Raw genomic sequence first — 23032 nt, forward strand, 5'->3', positions numbered from 1 at the left:
GGAGTATAACACGTTTGTTCTGGTGGGACAGCACCCATCTTAGTACTACAATAGGGTGCATATACATCCATAGTCAACACGCTTTGACTGCAGTCTCGCAATGGAAAGCAAAAAGCCACAGCGCAAGAAGAGAGCCCCACAATGCAAAGAACTTGACAACCCGCTCATTAGAAAAGAAATAGAATTTCGCTACGGCATCGAGGGCTGGAAACTTGATGCCGTGGTCGAAGAAATTAACAAAGCCTACGGGCTAAATGCAACGTATGTCTTAAAATATCTATCTCCGGTCTAGGATCCGCTCTTAGAGTGGGTTGCGTAGGAGATAAGTCTAGAGTCTAGAAATGAAGTTTAGCTGACTTTGGCTTTATGGTAAAATAGAAAAATCCAGTACCGAGAACGTTTGAATAAATGGGGATGTAGACAACGGTTAAACCACAAAGAATATCAAAGAGTCCACCAGACCGTTTCCGCTCGTCAAGCTTTGAAAAAGGAATCCAAAATTTTCTTGAATAATACCACAGAGATACCCGAAAAGCGGCTTCAGCGATGGATAGCGAGGAATACCACATTTACAAGCCAGTTATTTTCAAAAGGTAGTCCCTATATAATGTCTTTCTGGTGAACGGCGGCATAAGTTTGCTTACAGCTCTGGGGCTAATAATATTTACTATAATACAGCAGGAATCCCTACACCTAACCTGGATATGCAAGCTTCATCAAGGACGCTAAGTCGACCTGGACCTTATGGGCTAGTTCGGACCCCTTCACCAAATCCTGAGACGTACCTCTTACCAATCATCAAGAAATCCGTCTCTATTTATTACCCCCACACACCAATCGGACAACTCCAGGGCTATCTTCGGCAAATTTTGCCTAAGAATGTTTTGCATCCAGAGGATGGCAGCTCTGCGCTCAGCACACATTTTTCCACTCCTAACCTTCCACTCCTCGGAACCATCATCTACCGAATATCGAATAAGATGGTTTATCTTCCTTCTGGATACTATCTGCTCCTAGACCAAGTTGATCGACACGACTTCAGAATGCACCTCCGAAAACTACTATCGATTAGCTCACCGTCGATCTTAGCAACATGCTCGGCCCTTCTCCCTTCTTTGTATTTTCGGAAGGATGATGAAATGTTTAATTATATTATCGCCAACTATCCTCAGCTCAATAGACGATTATACTGTTATTTGAAAGAATATATCAAATCAGAGGGTGACATACCTAAGACTCCAACGGGAAGGGTTTTGAAGGACATCCTACGTGAAATCTCGAACGTCCGTCTTTCTCCGGAATCGGCCGAGGAAGCACATACTCTTTTGTTCGCCTGTAAACACAGCCCAGAAGATTTCGCGATTTTTTGTCGATTATGGGACCGAAATAAAGTATCAGCACAAGAATTGGACTCCTATTTGACGCCTCCTCTAGGCCGCCATGGCCTGATAGGCATGCCCCTGTTTTCGAGAAGCCCAGCCCAGCTCAAAGTCCTATTAGAGTATGGATTTATCCGTTGCAAATTCATCATGCTCTTCCAGGTGATTGTGCTTAATGATCAAAATTTAATGCGGATTTTGTGCGAGAACTTGGGTATAAAACATAAAGCCAGCATTACTCACCCTTCTACAGGGCCAAAGGGTCTTTGGGAGCTGCTGGATGAAGCTACCTTTTATGACATCGTTTCGAAATGCACCACCGAGATCGCCACTGAACGGCGTCGACCTCGAAAGATTAACGGATTTGGAATCGACCCGGAAATTTATGTACTTGTGTATGCGGCCTGTGTACAGCCGCAGTTTACGCAATACGTTGTTGAAATCATACAATGGAAATATTCTATTTCAGCGGAACAGGCAGCTCGGATAGCGATTAACGCAATGCCTATTTTGCAGGATTATGGGCTGGTTGCGCCGTTCGATTTAGCCCCTTTCCCCCCCGATTCCTTAAAACACACCGATCTCAATAGAGTGTCAGTTCTAGGAGCCTTACTTCATTTCGGGGTTGACCCAAACGAAACCAGCTTCTGGCGAACCTCTTTCTGGGAAGAGGTTGGTAAACCCAGTATGGCCGGGCAACACAAAGTTCACCACAGTGTGCATGTGGACACACAGATACCAGGAGAGGTCATAGAAACCGATCGGTATCAGCCGGCACAGGCAACGACCCAAGTTTTCAGACTTCTTCTAGATTCAGGGGCCGACGTTAACGGGCAATTAGAGATCAACATTTTGGATATAATACAGGATTACATGAATCCATCGTCAAGTTACCTTGATCGCGAGACCATAGAATTCATGGAATACTTTGACTTCCAAGAAATGGACACGCCTATCGAAATCGCCTTCGGATTCGAAGACAGCTATGCATTTTGTTTTTTAATAGAAAGATCAGCCTCTGTCCATCGGCTCTACCGTCGGTTCACATCAGGGAAATATCGTGGCGTCCACCCGGGGTTCGTCCAAGCCATACAGGAACGAAACCTAAATACCATTGAAGACCTTTGGAACCAACGAATCCTCAACCTAGCCGTTATTTCAGCCCTGGAAAGAGGCAATGTCGATGCTGCAAGGGATATCATCCTTGCATACAATCACGAACTACGGCTCAATTCACTTTTTCTGGGAGTAGGAGAGCTCTATTGCTCCGGTCGCCTCTCCTACGCCGATTGTTATGACTTGCTGGGCCTGATGCTAGAGATGAGTGCTAGCCTTGGATCCAATATAGACCCGAGCTCTCACACGCAGGACGGTCGTGGAGATCCTTTACAACTTGCTACGTTAGGTAATAGTTGGATAAAAAGTTATTCAAACCTCTTATACCTTACTATTCACAGAAATGACGCGCAGTTTCTCAAGCTCCTCGTAGGCTTTTTCCCCACCAAAGCAAGGCCCGCCGACACCAAAGACACATTTTTACAGAAATATTATCAATTACAAGAACACGGAATTTTTTTGCTTCCTTGGGCCGCTAACTACAGTTTAGATTGTTTACAACTTTTAATATCTCAGGGGAGTTCTATCGATGAAACGAGCATTAGTATCGGGGTTTCTAATAGCGATGCCATGTTCTATATGACAGCACTAAGTGGGGCAATTTCGGGCGGGAATATAGAAACTGTTGCATATGTCATCAAAGAAGGAGCGAACGTCTATGCTCCTTGTGGTTTCGCGTCTTCCGCAATTGAATTCGCAATATCCGAAAGACGCATAGATTCTTTAGCATTGATTCTGGAAGCTGTGCCAAACTCTTATCCTCTAGCAGTAGCGGCGGTGGAGGATCGGAGATACAAGGATGAATATATCGCTGAATATGTTCGTACTTGGAAACCGGCGGATCTCAGTACAGACGGAGAAGGGAAAATCATTGATATTACAGGGGAAGATCTAGAACAGGAAGCGAATTTATTATTTGTGAATTGATTGCAATCGTTTCGATTTTTTTTTTTTTCTTTTGCATGGCTGTCTTTTTGACAGTATCATTACGATACGGGATGAAATCATATTCATATTTATTTAACTAAGTTTTAGAAATAATTCCGAACGGCCTTCGGGAGAACGATAAAGAAAAGAAGAAATATCACCGTGAAAATGCAAGTGATTGTACGTGTACCGTTGAAAATCCATCTCCGGTGAGACATTAGATAAATGGGGTATAATACTGGAATCCATAGAGTAGGAATCATAACGTTCAAACGTAACTCGAGGTCCGTTGCTTTACCGGGCTTGAATATATTTGGTAGTATTCTTCGATCACGCGCGGCATTTGTCAGACCAGTCTTCATCGATGGGATCCTTTGGCCGCTTCCCCAAATTCTCGGAATGGCATTGAATCAAGTGAACGACGATACTAGATTGTAACAAAGTCTAGGGAATCTCCATCTCGTGCGCCGAAAAGTCTGATGAGATACTCGCTCGCTCTCACTGAAGCCAGATCTCGGCATGTATCATCGACGTTCGGGTTCTTGGCCACAGCTTCTAGATAATCGCCGATGCTCCCGACAATATCGCCGGTATCGGAGGGCAGGGGAATACTATTGGAACGTTTGCTTCCCAGATTTTGAAAGTCTTCAATCATGAACTTCCAAAGACAGTGGTGAAGCTTGCTGGGTTCGATAATAGGGTGGAATATTTTGAAACAGCGGGTATATTCATCCACAATGACACCGATAGACTGGTCTAAGGATCCACCCATTTCCCTCATTTCGGTCATCCAATTGGCAAGGAATCTAAAGGACTGAGTTTTTGCTTCGGAGGGTTGTCCAATTTGATCTTCGATAAGTTTTCTGGCAACAGTTTTTCGAATGTAGTAAATTTCTTTGGGATCTTCGTCTGTTGTTAGTCCAAGGCCAGCGGAGAGGAGCATCTTAGCTTTGACTTGGGCTGCTGGAGTAATATGTAGTTCAGGGTATATTTCTAAGACTGAACTGGTTTCTATATGGCAAAAATAGATATACCGTCGATACTGTAGTAACCACAGTCATAAATCTTGTGGAAAACTTATGAACTTACGATAGAACAATTCCCCGAAACAAGGTTCACAATATCGTCTTTCAAAACCGATGTACTTGCAATAGTAACTCCATCTACTTAAACAGCGTCCGCACCCACTGGGTGTATTCCCCTTAAACACATCCGTAACAGGCCCCAGTAATCCGTACTGGAATCGAAAATCCGCAAATTTGCTCCCAAGCTTTCGATTACTCGTTCTAGATATGGACCTGATGTGAAGGAGGTTATTACATTATCGGTGGCCCCAGGCGCCGCAACCTTGAGTTTGTTGAACTAAAGATGCTGGTTGTTTGGCCCCGAAGCGTTTTTGGAGGGTCAGGGATAAAAGCGTCACATCAAAAGCAGCCAAATAGCTCACGATTTTGTTGTGGATTTCAGATAAATGATGGCATCTTGAGATCTTTCAATATTAATGCAAGCTGAGGGTGTGTGAATAATGATACTTGAAATGATCCTTGGAGAGAAATACAGAAAGCCCGAGCCAACAGATGGCGCTTAAATAACGAATATATGGAGGGTGGAGGCTGGTACATTTAAGGAAAGGACCATAACATCTTCGCTGAAATTCAGACATCGTTTGCTACCAAGAATTTAAATTCATGCAGCCTCGTAACACCACTCAACTCCAACACCATCCTGTCCACACACAACCATCATCAGCGTTTACTATTTAATCCTCTCTAAAACTTCGCGAAGGCAATCACCCTCGATAAACTGCTCGCATAAAGAAAATATGGAGTACATGACGCGTCAATACCAGGCCGCCGCTAGGTAGGCATTTAAGTCGACGGGTTTCAACCGAATTTCTTTGATTCTGGAAGGCTCGAGAGTATTGATACGGGTATCGACTATAATGGTGACACCGGCACTATCGTATTTCCCCAACGGAATCGCAAAAGTTGTTACATATGCTGCCATCCCAGTAGTGGGGTATTTTGGTACACCGCTCGTTCTAGGCGCTGTTGGGTTCAATGCCGTCGGCTCTGTTGCTGGTAATTAAACCCTGCTACTCTCACACCCTTATTAACTGTCCGCATGCTCGTAGAAGTACGAATATGTACTAATGCTGGCATACAACCACAGGTAGCTGTGCTGCTGCTTGGTAGTCATCGATTGGGATCGTTCAAGCGGGCTCAACTTTTGCGACGCTCCAAGGCGCCGCGATGACGGGTGGTGCATCTGCTGCTGGCGGAGCTGTAGGGGCAGTTGCGCCTCTTGCGAAAGTTGGAAAAAGTCTCTGGTCATGGGGTAGGAATGCTACACGTTCCGGTTAGGATGTCAGACGAATAGGGAGTTTTAGGAATAGGAGAGATCTATGGCGTTTAAAGTTCTCTTATGGCCAGAGAAGCTTCTAGGCAGGCACATGTATGGGTTCCTTCATATCTTATCTACAAGGTCTTTTATTAAAAAAAAAAAAAATACAAGGAATCAAACAAACTCAGAGTTAGCCGGAGGCACCTGTGGTGCAAGTAACACCCAATGTCGACGGCGTATTAGCACAATACACCGTATTCGCTCCACTTGGGGTAGTAACGCCCCAGTTCACAATCTGAATATCGCATGTCCCTGCGGGACTGCAATTGATATTGGCAATTGGTACATATTTTCCGTTCGTCTTCCCCGTAAAGTTCTTAACCTTGATTTGGCTAAGAGTGACGATTCCAGGATTAGATGCACAGTATGTAGCATCCTCGTTATAACAGCTCTGAACTTGGAATCCGTATTCACATCCAGTAACGGTGATGCCATCCCAAGTAACATTTGTGACAGCAGAGCTACCATAGCCGCCTGGGTAGGTTTTGATACCTGCAGCCTTAGTGGATCCGATCATGGTACAATTCTTGAATAGAACGTGTTTAACCTCCTCTAGACTAGACTTTCCGAGGGAGCCGATAGATAGTCCGTGAGAACCATTGCAAACCACATTTTCAGCGTGGAAGTATTCGACGCCACCCTTGGGGACAACGCAGTCGTCGGTATTGGTGACTTGGACGTCCTTTACGACAGTGTAGCTGGTACGGACGACAGCGAATCCGTCGGTGTTCTTTGGAAGATTTGTGGACTTGGAGACAGCGCTCAGCTTGAGGTTGTGGAAGTTGATATTTGTGGTATCTTTGACTGAATTGAAAACACTTGGCGGGTTCTTGTACCAAAATCCATAAACTTCGACGTTTTTGCTGTTGGTGATTTCCATCATATTTGGTCGAGAGAAGTTCTTATCCGTGGCGAATCTGTCGTAAGAGTTTTGACCGTTTCCGTCGATAGTTCCCTTCCCAGTCAAAGATCGGATTTTGATTCCAGTAATCTTACTAACTTGTAAGAAAGCACGCTTACCATTCCAGATATTGGTATCGCCATTAGCCTTTAGCGTACCCTCGATTTGAAAATCGCAGTTCGCGCATCCAGTAAAGTTGACGGAATTTTTTAGGTAGTAGGTGACGCCCTCGGGGATAACAATCGTTCCTCCATTACCACAGCTTGCAAACGCAGATGTAATCGCCGGGGAATCATCGCCAGAGCCGGCACCTGAAGCCGGAGTGCAAACAGCTCGACGGGCGACCCTATCGGGCACAATATCGATTGGTGAAGGGGCAGCAGACGTTAAGGCACAAAGTGCAAGGCCGATGAATAGCTTCATTGTGATCTCTTGTAGAGAGAACTAGAGTATATATGATCGTAGTCAACTAACTGCAAGACACAGGACCTCCCTGGGCTTCGCCTATGAGTTATATACCCTTTATTAGCCTCGAAGGCGAAATATTTCTCCATGATCCATGGAACGACCACAATATCCGCCCATTTCTAATATACAACCCGCACCGGTGTTGAACCAGAGTTTCAGCTGTCAAGACTAACGGATGTGGTCAAGGCATGGCAAGGTGGGCCTTGGTTCCCAGGGTGGGTACCAAACGGGTAATATGGGTTCCGTCAAATATGGGGTTCGAGGATCCCGCGCGAACATCTTCCCCAACATTGTAGAAGTTTTTGGGAACGAAAACCCAATGAGCTGTCATGACAAAAGTCAATTGTTTAAACATCTTGATTGGAGGACTTTCAACTCCAGATATTCACCGGATCTAACAAAATCTGGAACTGGAAAACGTTAAAACTTGATCCGTGGAGTAACCCCATACCGTGTTGGAGAAAGTTGGGAATATGGGGCACCCGCATTTTATCCCCGTCGAATCCCAGTCGTTTCGGCTAAATTGAAGACCTCTTCGCAAAAGCTTGACGAGTTCCAAACCGGCTAAATTGAGAATCGATCACAGATCGTTCAAATTGATACCATGGTAAGATTTTCAACCGAAGGAAGAGCTTAGGTCAATTATAGGCCCTCGTCTGAACTTCTTAGCAATTTTCCGGAACGGCGTGCCTAAAGTCTGCTTTTTCTGTAAAGAGCCCACATTGTGGATTATTTTCAAGACTGGGTTAGTTCAGTCTTAAGAGACGATCATATAACAAACGAAATTTAAGCCTGATTCCCTTCTTCCAATATATCTCACCATGAATAGGAAAATATTTTATCCGCCAATTCTGAGGACCAGGAAAGGCTTCTGTTAAAGTCCACGTCGGCCAAAATAACCAAAAATCTATAAATATAGAAACTATTTTAGGGTTTTAAATTTCGAAAGCTGACCTGGATCGATGCGTTGGACATTAGGGGTGGCGTTTTACCGTTCTCATCGACTCGCAATACTAACGAGAAATCCAGTCCGAAGAATTCAGTGGGGTATTGAGAGAGCTAGTTCATGGCTCAGAAAAGCAAATGGATTTACTGCTATCAGCCGGCCAGTGGCTAGTGGGTTCAAATTAAGGGAGATCCTCGGTTAGAGCTTAAACTTCAGCCTGTTGTTACACAGACTTATAACTTAGCTTCGTGCATATCTGGGTTGGTTAGCGTCATGATCAGGCGAGACATGTTAATCCATCATGGTCATCCAAACTTTAGCTTGGCTAGCCCACTGAGGCAGTCGTTTTGGAATTCTCAAAAACCACGGCCTCTAGTGGATTGCACAATCAACCGTATCATTTTGCATACCCATATGCCTGTCATGTATCTCTGTCGCCAAGAACGCGAGTCAACGCAAGCTCGCGCAGATTCAAAACCGCAACCAGGCATAAAACAGCAATCAGATTTCCTGACATGCGACATACTACCAAGACATATTCCTGAATTCGTCTGACCAAATTCCGCACGCCGATGCTGGGTTAAAGGATCCCGTGCGGAGAGCTAATCCTTTTGGAGGGCATACCTGTACCTAAGGCTCAGGATCCAAGACGGGTTGGTCGCGCAATATTCATTGCGGAGGTTACGAAGTGGACTCGCCAGGTATCCGTATGTGGCCATAAACGATACAGCGAAGTGTGAGCAGAAGAAAAAGAGTCCCACGTAGAGATTAACTGGAATGCAGATATTCATCGGGGGAACAATCGATCTTGATGCAGATTCGTGGGGCCAAAACTCCAGTCCATCTTGCTACGCATTTTGCAATTGGGATTGCAACGATTCAACACAATTTTACAAGGGCTACTCCCAGATCCCTGTCAAGCATTCGAACGTTCGAACTCCTATTGGCTAATTTTCTTCTTCGTAGCAAGGTGCAAGCACTATACTCCCGCAAGAGGATTGCACATGGCTTCGGAGCCTGTCTCTTCGCCAGCAACACTAGTATGCGCTTAGTCAAGATTAGAGTCAGTCGAGCTATAGTCAGCAGGGCTAGAATTGGATAAATTGGTCTACGATAAAATCTTTTTATGGAATAGTATTTCCTTACTTTTTGGTATGTCTCGGAGTAAAAGGGTAAAGTGCGGCTCGAGACGAGACAACGGCTCGTGAGGTCTCGGAAAAATCTGTCGGCTGTTCTTCGGTTTGTGTTAGTTAATCTTGAAAAAGCGATTTCCGCGCCACACTATTCTCGATTATAATCGCAGACTGCACGTTGAAATTCGCATCACAGTTAGATATCATGGATGATATCAGATAATACAAATGAGGGAACTATCCTAACGATATCAAGTTGACCTCAACCCTTGCAAGAGAAAACCCTTGTGAAAAGATACAAACTAACAGAAAAAGCCTTGTATTAGATCCGAGACAGGATTAAATGATCTGGCTCGAGAGTTCTCTCCGAAATCCATATCGAAAGTACACGACTTCGGCGAAGTAAGTTTTGAAAAAAAATTGGTGTTTCTAGTAGTTAGGCCCCACATCTCGGGTCCTGATTGGCTAAATACACTCTTCGTTGTGGAAGGCTTGTCTTCGAATTTGCATCTAACGACAACTACAACTACCACTGACTAGACCGCTCCATTTTTCGTTCTCCTGATTGGACAATTCCAGTTTTCGTTCGTCGAGGACGGCTTTTCTTTTTCTTTATTATTATGTGGACAAAATGAACATTTACATGAACCATCAGTGTCATGATACCAGGACATTTGGCTATAAGTAAACCCTCAATTCTGTCTGCCAGAAGCTTTCATTCTCAAGCTCCCTCATACATCAATTCACTGCAATCTCTTATTATATATTCCCTATACCAGTTGCACTCTTGTTTTTTCGGTTTCATCAGTGCAACATTAAGATATTCTTCTCCAGACATATGTATTGAAGTCCTCAGCAGACATCGACTGCTTATTCTTCTTCCACCTAAACAATACGGCTCTCTTATACTCCGCTCAACAAGGGTCCTATTATTGCTACAACCCCTCGTCGTCCTAAAAACATTTTAGTTACGAGATTAGGGCGGTCTCGCATAACCGACATATCCTCCAACGCATTATAGCTGTTAACTATGCCTCAAACCAACGGCTCCAGTGCTTCGGCTCGGGTAAGTCAGGCCTAACCCACGTTTGTCGCAAGCCCCAGTACCAACTGTTTCTAACCAGGGACAAACTGGCGAACGACCCAAGATCAATGTCGCCGAAGACCTTGACTACAGCAAGCGCAGATATGCCTCCTCCCCAACCGGTACTGATCCCTGGAACGGCCTCAGCCCGGGACAACCTCGAAATAACGACGATGTCTTCGCCAATTTGGAAGCCCTTGGGCTCACCAAGAAGGCCCAGAGCAAGATGTAAAGCATATGAATTGATTCGAATCATTTATATACTGATATATCTTGCGGGCACTCTTTTTCGTTCTCCAATTCCATCGATGCATCCCTCGAGCTTCGAGAAAAACTTGGTTAGGACTTGTGTTGCGAGCACATGCAACCTAGCTCGGGGGCAGTATGGCTCTCCTTTGGTCGTTCTCCTTGCATGTCGGTTTAGTTTTGTCGGGTTAATTGTTTGCTCTTCCCTTGAGTTCTGTTTTTCGGAGTCTTAATACACCATATCATTCGGGATCGCGCGGGAGTACAAAAATATTGCTTGTTAGCAGATACCCCAGCGATACCACTCGCCTATTTCCCTTTCCTTTCCTTTTTCCCCTTCAAAAACCATTAAATCCTGTCTTCAGGCATAAAACAGCGGGGAGTTGGCCCATGGAGGTTTTCATTTGTTATCATGCCGGCATGAATTGTTGGATTCTCATTAATATCTTTCCCCCGCATCATGTTGAGGTTTTTCCTTATTTGATTCGATTTCTTCTTTGTTCTTCCAGCTATAGCACCCTTAGTATCGACAGCTTCTTGAATTGAAAGTCTTTTTTTTATATTTTAATTTTGCTTTATAAAGCGTCACGGATACTTCTTAGATCCGGTATAACACCATTATCATCCCGATGTGTAGAGATGGATAACATATTGATGTAAGTATATCTCTCTGACAATAGAACGAAGTCAGGGCGCTTGAAGACCAACTTGAGCTTTGAAGTGTGAGAAGTATTCAAGGAAAAATCAAACATTTAGGAGCCACAGATATCCTTGGTGTCGAGCAGACAAAGCAAACGGGATTCGTACACATATCACCGGACTATACACATATACAAACTGGGTCGTCCACAAGAGAAGTGGAACTCAATCCTAACTATCATGGCATGAGGATTGTGTTGTGGAAAACCTGTCAGTTTGACGCCTGGGTAAGCTGCCACCAGCGGGCAGGAAGCCACCATGGTTGTGTGCCATTGTTAGGATTGTTAAGCGACGTAGTCAGGCTTCTCCCATACATTCCTAACCACTGGAGTTCGAAAAGGCGGTTCAACGTAGACCTAGTTTCCTTCCAAGATAGTCTCGAGCTCCTCGCCGCCGTCTGGAATTAGAGCTCCCTGACTGATGAGGAAGCTTTGAAGACCTGCGGTTCGGTGAGAACAAAAAAAAAACAACCGCGAGAGTCGGCGTAAGAGCTTGGGCAAGGCCAAAGAGGGTGATTTCTAGACTTGGAACGGAACTGTGCAGTTCTCATGGTGACACAATACCTGGCAGCGACATCAGCCGTTGAATCTATTACGCAATAATACTACTACAACTGCAAATGCACCAATAATGTCCTCATCTGGAGACTCAAGTATAGAAGAACGATATTCGATTAATAGGAATCTAAGTTTGTGTGTAGACATGAAAAAAAAAAAAAAAAGATAAACAAACGCCATAACGCTCTCGCTAGAAAATGCGGCAAGTGCAAGACCTCAAGGAAAGAAAACACCGAAGGTATGCTAATTAACATCGACAGGATAGATATATAAAAGAAACATCGATATCCGGAACAATCTCCCGTAGTGAGACGCCCATTTGGAAAGCGATCATACAACTCTATTAGCTGTCCGCGCCCGCTTGCTTGAAACAAATAACATCAAGCTAAGGCCCTAGATCGATGCGCGTTTATCTATATTATATTAAAAAACCGCTGAATTTGATTCAATCGTCATCATCGTTAAAGTCGAAATCCTCATCCATCTCGAATGGCGCAAGCATCCTGCTTTCATCGACAATATCGTCGTCATCGATGACTTCCAAATCGTCGAAATCCAATTCAAGTTCGAGTTCCTCTGGTCCTGTTGGGCCGGAGAGAAGCTTCTTCTTTTCTTCGTCAATGCATTTTTCCAATCGCTCCAATTTTTCACCTACTATTCCCTCTGCGCAGAGATAGCCGAGTCTGTAGTTGACGTCCTCAAGAATGACCCTTTCTGTCACAGTCAACATGTCGACTGAGAAAGCACCGTCGAAAACTTGTGTTGCAAAGTGGATGTTGTGTGGCGGTCTGTCGTTCAAGAACTTGGTTGCTATTAAAAGGGTAGTAGCAATTATCAACTCTCCAAAGCTACCGTCGTGGACTGCTGCGATGAGAGTTGAAGCTCGGCGGATCCTGGGAATTGTTGGGTGTTGTAGAAGCGTATGGCAGAACTTCGAAGAAAGAGCGTCAAGAATGCAACCAGCCATGGAAATTGTGTAAGGGGTAAAGAGGTGTTGGCCCCGGTAGAGGATTTGAGGGATTATGGTCGGAGACCTTGGAGCTTTGCATGAAGGCGGCAGCAGAGTAATCAGGAAGCTTGCAGATGCAGTGATATTCGGTGTCTGCCAACTCGTTGTTTGTGCTGCCTTCTTTGTGGTGACTTTCCTGTTGCTTTCCACGTCCCAAGAGTCGGCCTCAATTGAATCCGGTGGTGTCGGGAATGCAGAAAGAGGCTTGAGAAGAGAAGACCAATTTGCTGGATGGGTGGATGGAGAAGGAGAGAGCGACTCGGGAGAGTCTGGTAGACAAGTTACTGTCATCGTCGTAGACATTGCGTGATATTGAGTAAGGAAAGGGTGAAGTTGAAACCGATCACCGTACGATATACTGGCGGGAGCAAGTCGGGTGGGACTGTCGAGGAGATGCCGGCGTTCTCATGGATCGGTGACTAGGAAATATATATAACCTTGAACCGGAGATCATATATACAATTCAAGCCTGTAGTTGTGGAACCTGAAAATGATGAAGAGCTAAAATGTATGAAGAAGCGCGGGACTATATATTCAAAGCAAGTAGCAATCGAATAACCGAGTCCACTCGGTTGAGAAAGCAATCCAACAAACTACGTTGATCTTGTAATAAGATGAACTTTAGAGTTCTAGAACTTGAACGCAAAAGCGATTCAAGCGAACAACGAAAACTTCCCTCTAACGGATCTTTACCAAATGAGTGAAGGTAGAGCTTCTTCAACCGAGTTTAGCTACGCCGGGCCTTCCTTTTGTTAAAGAGTTTTTGAGAATAGGACAAAAAAAGGTTTTTTTAAAATTTTTAAAACTTTTTTTTTCAGCACTAGCTTTCAGCCCAGTTGTCAACCACGAGATTCTAGCCACGAGTTGATTGATGTCCCAAAACGTGATCCAACAATGCTACGGCTCTTCGGGTATAGGGCTTGTCGGTAGTTTTCGACCTCCTGAAAGAATATTGAGCGAGTCAAGAGGGCGGCTGGGTGCGGTCTTATAGTGTAAACGGTCCAACAATCGGTTAACCGGCGTCTGATCCCAAGACTCTGGACGTTATCAGGTTCTAGAAGCTCAAGGCGTTCGCTAAGCCCTCGATCTTATGATCTATGACCTAAACTCGCGCCAATCTTTCCCTAAAAGCTTTTGCCGCTGGAAAAAGTTGATGATTCGATATACAAATTCTCTCAAAGTGGTAAAAGCTCGGACTACGAATCCTTATATAAGCCGGTAGGATTGAAAAACTGTCGATGGTTATCCGTTTCCGCGGATCTGTGAGGTTGGGTTCAAAGAGAATTCGACGTTTTCGGAATCCGGAAGGGGTTCTCTCTCGTTTAAGACCACACAGATATGGAGGCTGATGCTGTCGTTGTGTTGGTGTTGTTTTTGTGGCTTCTTATTTGTCGGTTCAAGTTTCAGTGGCGTGACAGATTTAGGAAAATATGCTCCGGGATGATAATCGAAGGATGGAAAGGAAAACAGAAGAGAAAAAAGTGTCGGTATATATTATTAAAAAATCGAGTAGGTCCAAAAGGGCATTACAACTATTTAGTTAGCCATGAAAAGAGACGGAGGCAGGGCTGTTAGAGAAAAACCGCCTTGTCGTTCACATCGATCGAGGGTCAGGGCTGAGCGAGATTCTTCAGGAAGGAAGAAAAGGCCTGGTTAATATCTGTGTGGGAGGATCGTGGGAGTGTTAAATATAAATTAGGAGGCGAAAGCCGGAGAGCTTAGTGGCTTGTTATGTTTACTACCTGCGTGATTATTATCATGAGAATCACATTCAGGAGAGGGCATACGAAAAGAGAGAGTGCCCTAAGAAAGGAGAAGTTAGATTATTTCACCCCTTGTCCTGGTTGCTGCCACCATGTAAGATGTTTCTGTACTGCTATGGCCAGCCTTATCTCTCTTAAAGTATAACAAAATAGTAACAATAACTTATTCACCGGCAGGAAATAATAACAGCTTATTTTCGGATACTAATAATTCCTTGTCACCGATTCACCGTGGCTAAAGAAACCTTTGCGCTAATATTGTGCTTCAAACCATTCCCTAAAGACGACTGGTTTCTTTTGCGCTGTCATTTCTCTTGCATCTCGCATGCAGGAGAGAGGCATCCTGCATTGTTGTACCGCATGAGCAGGGGAACCTCATTGGGATGGGTACTTTAGTCTGTGAACAGACGTGTGCAATCCCTTCCCTAAAAATGTCGTGATCACCGTTAAACGGTCGTCGAACATGTACATATCTGCAAGGGGCGGAAGTGGCGATGAGTTCCTTTGGACGTTTTCGAAACTTTTTCTCGGATCGTATATCGTAAATGTGGTAAAGACGCAATTTCAAGAAGGGCCTACGGCACTACATTTCTCGGTCGGTACCATGAATCCCTTAACCCAAAAGCCCCAAACAATAGTTTTGCAAATGAATTGAAAGTTTTTCGAAAAAGGCAGCGGGGCCAGCGGCCATTACCACGTCAACCCTGCAAGTGACTTCCTGTGAGGAAAATCTGAAGTCCACAAGATGGAAACAAAATCCATGTTGGAACGGCAGAGATCTCAGGACGAGTGGGTCCTCCTTGATCAACTGGGGCTGGGGGGGCACAGGATGGGAGCTTGGCTATTTGCTTGGACCGTGATTGGGGGCTGCCGCAAGAGAATCGTGCTAAATGTGACGACGGACGCACCGCATATGCTATTGATAGCGGTAAGTCTCATCCGAAGGGGACAGTTCTGATGTCAAGGAGGCAACTGCACCGAACACCTCTCGTCGGATTGTCTTCTACGGATAACTTGTTGTACAGCTTCTAAAACTCGAGGACTCGGCATCGGCTACATGGCCAGCTGGCGAGGCCGACAGCGGCCGTGGAACGGGAGCAATTGCAAGCATGTTGAACCGAGTACCGCCCAACACTCCACAAAAACACAACAGAAGGGTGATTTTTTTGTCTCTTTTTTCTTCCGGACCAAGGCCTTCACGTCAGTTGATCTGTTCGAGAATCCAACGGAGCTTCCTAAGAACCTCTCAAGCTCCTGCCAATTTGACGCTCGTCTGAAGAAATTTTCAAGGCCGTTACCACTTTACGACCGAGACCTGTCGTAGGCTATTTTCAGCAAGCGAGAACGGCAAATACGGCAGCCATCGAAATGCTTGTGTGCTTTTTGCCTTTCTTGCCCCATGTGATAGTGAAATGGGCATTACGAAATAAATACGCACCAACACAAAAATGCCATCTTCGACCAGACCCTTGGCTTGCAGCCTGTGGGCCGTTCGATGGATCACAAGATGCTAGATGACAGTTTAGCTCGTGCTCGGCTTGACTAGCATCTATCGTCACGCAGGTCGGCGATATCCATAATGTAGACCTAATTCGACAAAAATGTCCAGCAAAGGTCAATGTGCAATTTTGTGCAGCGATTAGGTCTTCGATATCTTAGCCTTGGCCCTATCATGAGCTGCTTCAACAAAAGCTGTGCGGCTGATGTTTACATTTTGATGGTTGAAAAAAGGGAATTAGCCGGGCTAAAGGATTTTTAGCCCATTTTTTGAGAAACACTCAAATTAAGTGTCAGTGTAGCCCTGAAAGTCTCAAACGTACTAATCATCGAAATGTTTTAGATGATAGCTTTAGCTGGCCAGCTGGGTTTACGATTATCCTATGCTCGATCGATCAGCCTAGGAGTAAGCTATGTAAGCCTCGACTTGGGCTCAGCCCTACGAGGCATCTGCTGATAATCAAATGTATTCTTCATGAGCTCGACGATAAAAAAATCGTGATAACCTTCTGATATAGTTGGACTATGGAGTGTGGGCTGTGTGCATAATTCAGCCCTAGACGCGATCGATCGCGCGCACTACTTTGGCAAATGTCGCAATCTTACAGCCGACGAATGTACCAGCGCACGCACCACGCCTGATTGCCATTCGTGAGGTGATAGTAAAATTAGTTCGGAGTCCGCAGCTAGGCTAGTGAGCTTAGAGTAAGAACAAAAACGCCTCTGTATCGGAGACCTCGAGCCTTTGGGTTGATATATCCTACAGGGTTGAATAATAATAACTTCCGAACAAGAGCTGGTCTACCGGTAAACCAATATTAATGATCTTATAAAGGATAATCCTGCCTCCACTGCGGCTTACTTTTGTCGAGTGGGTTCCAGTCATTAGCAACCTTCTTTGTGAATGGGGCGAGACGGTCGTAAACCTGTTTAACGGTCATCCAAAGTAAATCAAAGTGGTTATCGTTGATGAAAACTATTTGTTGCCCATTATAGTCCTCGGGCCTGGGTTGGAACGATTTCGCAGCCGCAACCTTTAAGGCAAAGGTATCGCGAGTATACGGATTCGGCGACCCATCTAGCATAGTTGAATTCCAACGGTCCCATAGGAAAGATGAATCAAAAATACCCCCTTCTATCCATTAACCTAGAAGGTCGCACAGGAGTACGATGCTTCGATTGGGAAAAATTTCCAGGTTTCTTCAGATCCGGTTGTTCCCACGTAAATTCCGCCATCAACGGCGAAATAATTTCAAAGTATTCATCTTGAAAGTTCAACCACTGTGTATTTTTTGTGTTTTTGTATATTCCTCCTGCCATTACTTCTGCGTCTCTTGAGAAATATCGTAGTAGATGCGATGCGCGTAAAAGATACCACATGGGATTTTCAGGCATGTTGGTGAGGTCGGTTGCGAATTACCCCAGACCGGCTTTCGTACCATAATGTCGTCGCTCGGGGCCGCCCATTCGCTTTCTTCGGGTACGGCAGGGGTGCTTCCGTCTATGTAGCGTTGCCTGAATGTCTGGATGTCGGTCGTCGAAGCTGAGCTCGGCTTCCGAAGGTTCTACTCCTTCTCCGTGCCCCTTGTAGACGCCAGTTAGGCATGTGACCCCGAAGGAGACTGCTGTTGGATTCCTGATCTCCAGCTTCATTTTGATCCGTTCGCCCAATACCCGCCGTAATGAGGCGTTATGAGAGAGTGACCTTACCAGAAGCGTTTTATCGTACAAACAACACACCCTATTGTTGCATTTTTCAACCACGATATGCTCACGTTTTTTGACCATGCTCAATAGTTCTCTACGCGCGAATATTGGGATCCTTGTTAAATTTTTATGGAAAAAAAGATATATAAGAGAGAACATGTGTGGCCTTGCAGCTAATCCTACGTGGGAATTCGAAGTCCTTCGATGCTAATTACATCCTCGAACTCATATATCAGTTCTCTCTCTTGGTATGGAATATCAAGCTTCAAATTTATAGCTTTGGTAAACCCAAACCAACAGCAATCCAATGACAATGCCCACAAAACATCGCCAAGCATGTTTTGCCCTCCACCTTCTCCTCGGTGTCCTCTTCCTCAACTTCGTCACTTCTTAAATGAACAGTAGAACCGGCTAGGACCCAGAAGTAGCCGTTAACAATACAAACACCGGTGCAGCCGATAATGGCTTTGACGACCTCCCTAGTAACCTAACCGACCTCCCAGACACCGAACCAGTAATCTCAGATGCAAACGAGCAAGTCGATCCAAACCAACAAGCTGTCATCCGCTTCGCATCAAGAACATCCAACTAGGGAAGAAATAGCCGCCGACGCTGCCCGGCAGAATCAAGACCTGGGAGTAGGAAATGAGCCAATTGACAATAATGCAGCTGCTAATATCCAACAACAACCTCCGGTAGAGCAAACCCAACCACAGGCTGGAACTGCCCCAAGTTACCTACAACGACGGTAGAAATTATCCGGGCACACGTCTGTATGGTGCGCCAGCCTCCGGGACATTTGCAACCGGGAACAACTCCGCTAATAAAATCACTCTACTGATGGAAATAGTCCAGGATATATATAATACCTACTCACCAAAGCTTGAGGAAGCTCGACAGCGAAAGTATATCCTGGTCCGGATGTAATCCCAGAAGAGCCATCGGAAGATGTCTGGTCCAAGGAAGCTTACACCGGTATTATCATAAGGCCTGAAACGTGGGAAACGTTCTTTACCCAGGTCACACAGCACGGATACGGGGATACCGATCTGGTCGAATATATCCGGTGGGCTTGCAGTAATATCCAAAACTACAGGTTGTTAGTGGAAGAGTTGCTGGTACCTTTGGGAAATCGGGTAATCCGAGATACCAACGCCGAATGCTGCAGAAAGCGCGACCTACTCGCCAACGTCGAAATGCAGCCAGCCGGTATCTGGGACCGTAAAACCATGGGATATAAAGCCTGTTAGCACGAGAAACACGGTAAAATACATCGTTACATCCCTCCATATTTCTTATACTGGCGGTCCTGGGATGGTAAAAAAATCGAAAGGATACCTGAAATGCTGGAGACTCTGGCTTACTACACCCGTGCTACTACCGCGGGACTCGCCCGTGGCGCTTTTGCGTTTGCAATAGAGCTTTCCGTTGATACGGCAGCTAAAACATGGAGTTTGGGACAGTACGCCGGGCTTCCGGATCCTGATTTTGGATATGCTGGTGGGTATAAAGGTACTTCTAAGGTTGTTACCTTTACACTGTCGCCGAAGTTTATGTTGGGCGCGGTGGAGAGAGGGGATATGCATTTCATATACGGTCCAGTATACCCATCTGATTTCCAGGTTGGGTTAGAGTACTGAGATGACGCAGCAGAGATTGAGAGGAACGGATGGAGAGACAAGGAATTGGATAAGTCGAAGCAGGATAAATATTTATTGATAGGGAAAAGGCAGCAGAACCAGAAACAGTACCTTTGTCAGGTCTGTCAACTGGAGCTAGTACCCCACAGCGGGGCGGGGCTATAACTGGAAAGAAACTAGGGAAGGGCACACAATACAGAGCGGTTGAGAAGCCTAGATAATTGATGACGATACTCTGAATCATGTAGCATTAATTTGAAGCGTCGATATCGAATATACTGTCCACTGGTCATGAGACAATCCGCTGGTGTACCATGTATCTAAAGGTCTATTCCAAGAGTTGATTATTATACAAAATGCCTGAATACCTCAAACACCTTTCATCTCGAGACCTCACGATCCTTCCAATCTTATATACATCATGACATATGTTCAGCTCCAGCAGTCCACTTTTCCCTCTCCAACCTCTCCCTTTCCATTCTCAACCTCTTCTTCCTCTCGTACACAGCCCTGATAACACCCTTCATCCTCTCCTGTCCTTCTTCAAAGTTCGCCCTTGCCAATCCAACCGTCTTATCGACTTCTTCCTCCGTATATTCAAAATTCCATGTGCTCATCCACGGACTAGTCTCCGGATCAACCCCCGGAACTTTCTCATTAGGAATCAACGGAAAATACGCAATCGTAATCCCGGCTTCCGGCTTCGTCAGCTCCCATTCCTCTTCAACCGCCTTACTGGGTGGTGGTTCTTTATCACTTTCCCTTTCCTCTTTGGTACCCACCCAGACCGTAAGATATCCTAATCCCTTATGCTCCTTCCGCCTCTGTCGTTCTTCGGCGTCGGTAGCTGGAGCGGGATCTTGTCTCTGTGCCTCCTTTAGTTTTTGCTCGGATTCTTCGTGGGACTGGCTTTTCATCGCTCCTGATAGCTCGGCTTCGGTGTTTTTATCCCCTTCCTGTGGCCAGCCGATACCGACCGGCCATCCGCGGATGCCACGTTGCTTGGCATAACCTTCTGTCAGTGAAATCCAGTTTGAAATTCTAATATCAGCTGAAGAGTCGAATGCAATCACAATATCCACATCTCGCCCGGGGCGAAGTAGAGGGTATGTGGCCAGGTTATTGGACATGCCGGCATCCATCACTATAATACCGCAATGATCAGCTTCTATAAGAACGAGTATCCAGGCACGATTTGGTACTCACGCTGAATCTCCTCCGTCTTATGAATACTCTCAGCCACTGAATTCGGCAGTCGATCTTTCATCCCAAGAACATAATTTGGTACAGCAGCCGGTTGAATAGGATGAACCTTAACCAAATCATCGTTCCTATCCCGAACAAGCTTATCCAGTTCTCTAAAGAGGATAAAACTTGCGAACATAGGTCGGACTTCAGTATAATAATGTGACAAGGTAGCACAAAACGCCGACCCCCACATCCCCAGAAGCGTTGGGATTTTCATCTCAGGATTTCGGGTGAGGTTGTGTCCGTTGTGGAATTTGCGGCCTAGGGCGTAGGTTGGAATGCCGGCTGTGGGAATTAAGTATTAATAAAAATTCCTCAATTGCTCCGAAAAGGGAGAGGTATATCATTACCGCCTAATTCTTCCATGAAGAACTCGTAGCATGTCATCTCGGCCCATTCGAACCAAGCCTCGTCCTTTGCTTTCTGCTTCGCTTCCTCAGCTGATATACTATGGTCTGATGGTAATTCCGTGGGTTTCTCGCCCTCGCCACCAAGTCCCGGAATCTCATGGCGGACAGCAGTGTATATAGATAACGGCTGCTCACCGCTATCTACATACCTACGTTGAGACGAGAGTTTCATATCTTCGTCGTGGATTGCTATTTCGTTTTTAGGGACTAACAGCCTAGCTGCGAGTAATAACCCGTAGACATCCACCAACCCGAACGAGGCGTATCCAAAGCCCTTCTTCTCGATCAAGCCGCGGAGGAGATATCTGTTTGTCGGCGCCGAAGATATTAGATCTATGACCGCGGGTGGGTATGCGATATGGGTGTGGATACGATGTTTAAGGTGTTCGATCACATTCTTAAAAGATCGATGTCCGATGCTGTAGTATAGTGTTAGTAGCCAGCAGGAGCCAGATACACCGACCAGATAAGTCGTACAATCGAAGAGACCGGCGTCTTTACATGCGCCTAGCGAGCCTGCTCCAGCAACCATGGCTCTTAAGCCACCGCCTGAGCCGGTAATAGCGATTGTCGGAATATCGTCCTCATGGATAGTCCATTCTGGTATGCCTAGGTACTTCGCTAGAGCCTTCTTGACATGTTTCTTACGATTCTGACGGTACGCGAGTTCTTCATCGCAAAGCTGATCCGAAACTCGAACACAGGCGTCCCAGAGTATCTCAGGATTTACCTCCGGATTATTCGTCTCTCCCCAAACTTCAGCTGCAAGCGTTCCCGGTTCCATATTTATCTCGCGCTGGACTTTATTCCACCAAGCGGGGATGTCAGATGCCCAGTCGGGAAGCCAGTTTAAAGAAGCGGTGAAATCGACTGAAATATTACCGGACGATATCGGTATGTACTCTGCTAACTGGCCCCAAAGTGTCTTCCGCTCGGACTTTATCTGCTCCTGCCTTTGCTTTTCTTCGGCGTCGAGCGAACGCCGGAAGGTTCTTGCATGGCGGGCAAGTTCCTCTTCGCGTTGTTCGATTCGGTCTTCTATAGCATGGGTTTCCTCAGCGGTCTTTGGTTGAAGTCTTTTGGCACCTGCAGCGAATTTATCGCGTAGGGAAAACACAGGTTTATGCGCATGCTCAGACTCAGACTCCCCGTCGTCAAGACGAAGGGTGCAGGTGTTGATGTTGGAAAGTATATATGTTGCGCCACCGAGTGTGGCGGTAAAGGAGGCTAGTGCTGGGAAGAGCCATTTCTTACCATTGGATGATGACGTTGTTGGTCGTGAAGTTGTGAATGTGAAAGTTCGATGGGTGGATATGCGACATGATTTATAGACTGGTGGAACCCTCAGGTGCACCACCAGTCTGGGCAATTCCCTGCAGCAGGTGGAGAGCATTGCCGTTTCTCTTTACCTGCCCGCGAAAGAACCACAGTGTGTCCTTCTGTCATAAAATATGAACCATTGGTCGTCTATATATGTTGGATCGGATATGAATTAGCGTTGTTTCTGAATAATTGATTCCCCAACGTATTCCGTATACATAACTGGTAGACAGACATACCTCATCCTTATCCGACCCTTCGGAATAAATAAAAAAAAAGCTCTTCTGCATAGAAAGAAAAGAAAGAAAAGAAACAGCAGTGGCGTCACTGTCGGAACCATGATCGATCCTGCGCCGAAATCGTGGTGGGTTTGCGCCGATACTGCTGCCTTGGCTGGGTCCCTTGCTCCTGCAGGCTTCCCTATCGCGGCTAGACCATCCCACCACCTGGTCCGGTCGACACCAAGGTAAGCTTGATAACTGGAGAAGGCTATTGCTTCTTTCCCCGGAGTCGCTTGCCAAACCGTTGAAGCTTCGCCTTCAATTTGCTTCTGATCCGTTCGAAGTCCCACAATTGGTA

At 45.6% G+C, this 23032-nt stretch overlaps 8 protein-coding genes across 8 annotated transcripts; 3 read left to right on the forward strand and 5 right to left on the reverse strand.

Moving 5' to 3' along the window:
- Positions 1 to 100: 100 nt before the first annotated feature.
- Positions 101 to 3422, forward strand: DFL_000695 (uncharacterized protein; the record flags this gene model as incomplete). Its single annotated transcript, XM_067636456.1, has 4 exons — positions 101 to 261; positions 379 to 593; positions 679 to 2784; positions 2986 to 3422. The coding sequence occupies 4 exons, from the start codon at positions 101 to 103 to the stop codon at positions 3420 to 3422; spliced, it is 2919 nt and encodes a 972-aa protein (XP_067495244.1).
- Positions 3423 to 3849: 427 nt separating this feature from the next.
- DFL_000696 (uncharacterized protein) lies at positions 3850 to 4365 on the reverse strand (the record flags this gene model as incomplete). The annotated part of the gene is made up of 1 exon (XM_067636467.1): positions 3850 to 4365. The coding sequence occupies one exon, from the start codon at positions 4363 to 4365 to the stop codon at positions 3850 to 3852; it is 516 nt and encodes a 171-aa protein (XP_067495245.1).
- Positions 4366 to 5955: 1590 nt separating this feature from the next.
- DFL_000697 (uncharacterized protein) lies at positions 5956 to 7149 on the reverse strand (the record flags this gene model as incomplete). The annotated part of the gene is made up of 1 exon (XM_067636479.1): positions 5956 to 7149. One exon carries the CDS (start codon positions 7147 to 7149, stop codon positions 5956 to 5958), a length of 1194 nt encoding a protein of 397 aa, XP_067495246.1.
- Positions 7150 to 10303: 3154 nt separating this feature from the next.
- On the forward strand, positions 10304 to 10589 carry DFL_000698 (uncharacterized protein; the record flags this gene model as incomplete). The annotated part of the gene is made up of 2 exons (XM_067636490.1): positions 10304 to 10339; positions 10398 to 10589. 2 exons carry the CDS (start codon positions 10304 to 10306, stop codon positions 10587 to 10589), a joined length of 228 nt encoding a protein of 75 aa, XP_067495247.1.
- A 1715-nt stretch (positions 10590 to 12304) lies between these two features.
- On the reverse strand, positions 12305 to 13171 carry DFL_000699 (uncharacterized protein; the record flags this gene model as incomplete). Its single annotated transcript, XM_067636501.1, has 1 exon — positions 12305 to 13171. The coding sequence occupies one exon, from the start codon at positions 13169 to 13171 to the stop codon at positions 12305 to 12307; it is 867 nt and encodes a 288-aa protein (XP_067495248.1).
- Positions 13172 to 16888: 3717 nt separating this feature from the next.
- On the reverse strand, positions 16889 to 17213 carry DFL_000700 (uncharacterized protein; the record flags this gene model as incomplete). The annotated part of the gene is made up of 2 exons (XM_067636514.1): positions 16889 to 16929; positions 16991 to 17213. The coding sequence occupies 2 exons, from the start codon at positions 17211 to 17213 to the stop codon at positions 16889 to 16891; spliced, it is 264 nt and encodes an 87-aa protein (XP_067495249.1).
- Positions 17214 to 19178: 1965 nt separating this feature from the next.
- Positions 19179 to 19475, forward strand: DFL_000701 (uncharacterized protein; the record flags this gene model as incomplete). The annotated part of the gene is made up of 1 exon (XM_067636525.1): positions 19179 to 19475. One exon carries the CDS (start codon positions 19179 to 19181, stop codon positions 19473 to 19475), a length of 297 nt encoding a protein of 98 aa, XP_067495250.1.
- Positions 19476 to 19894: 419 nt separating this feature from the next.
- On the reverse strand, positions 19895 to 22526 carry DFL_000702 (uncharacterized protein; the record flags this gene model as incomplete). Its single annotated transcript, XM_067636536.1, has 4 exons — positions 19895 to 20619; positions 20682 to 21008; positions 21074 to 22171; positions 22388 to 22526. 4 exons carry the CDS (start codon positions 22524 to 22526, stop codon positions 19895 to 19897), a joined length of 2289 nt encoding a protein of 762 aa, XP_067495251.1.
- Positions 22527 to 23032: the final 506 nt, after the last annotated feature.

The sequence above is a fragment of the Arthrobotrys flagrans genome (genome assembly GCF_004000055.1).
Source record: "Arthrobotrys flagrans strain CBS H-5679 chromosome Unknown unitig_15, whole genome shotgun sequence".
Classification (NCBI taxonomy): domain Eukaryota; kingdom Fungi; phylum Ascomycota; class Orbiliomycetes; order Orbiliales; family Orbiliaceae; genus Arthrobotrys; species Arthrobotrys flagrans.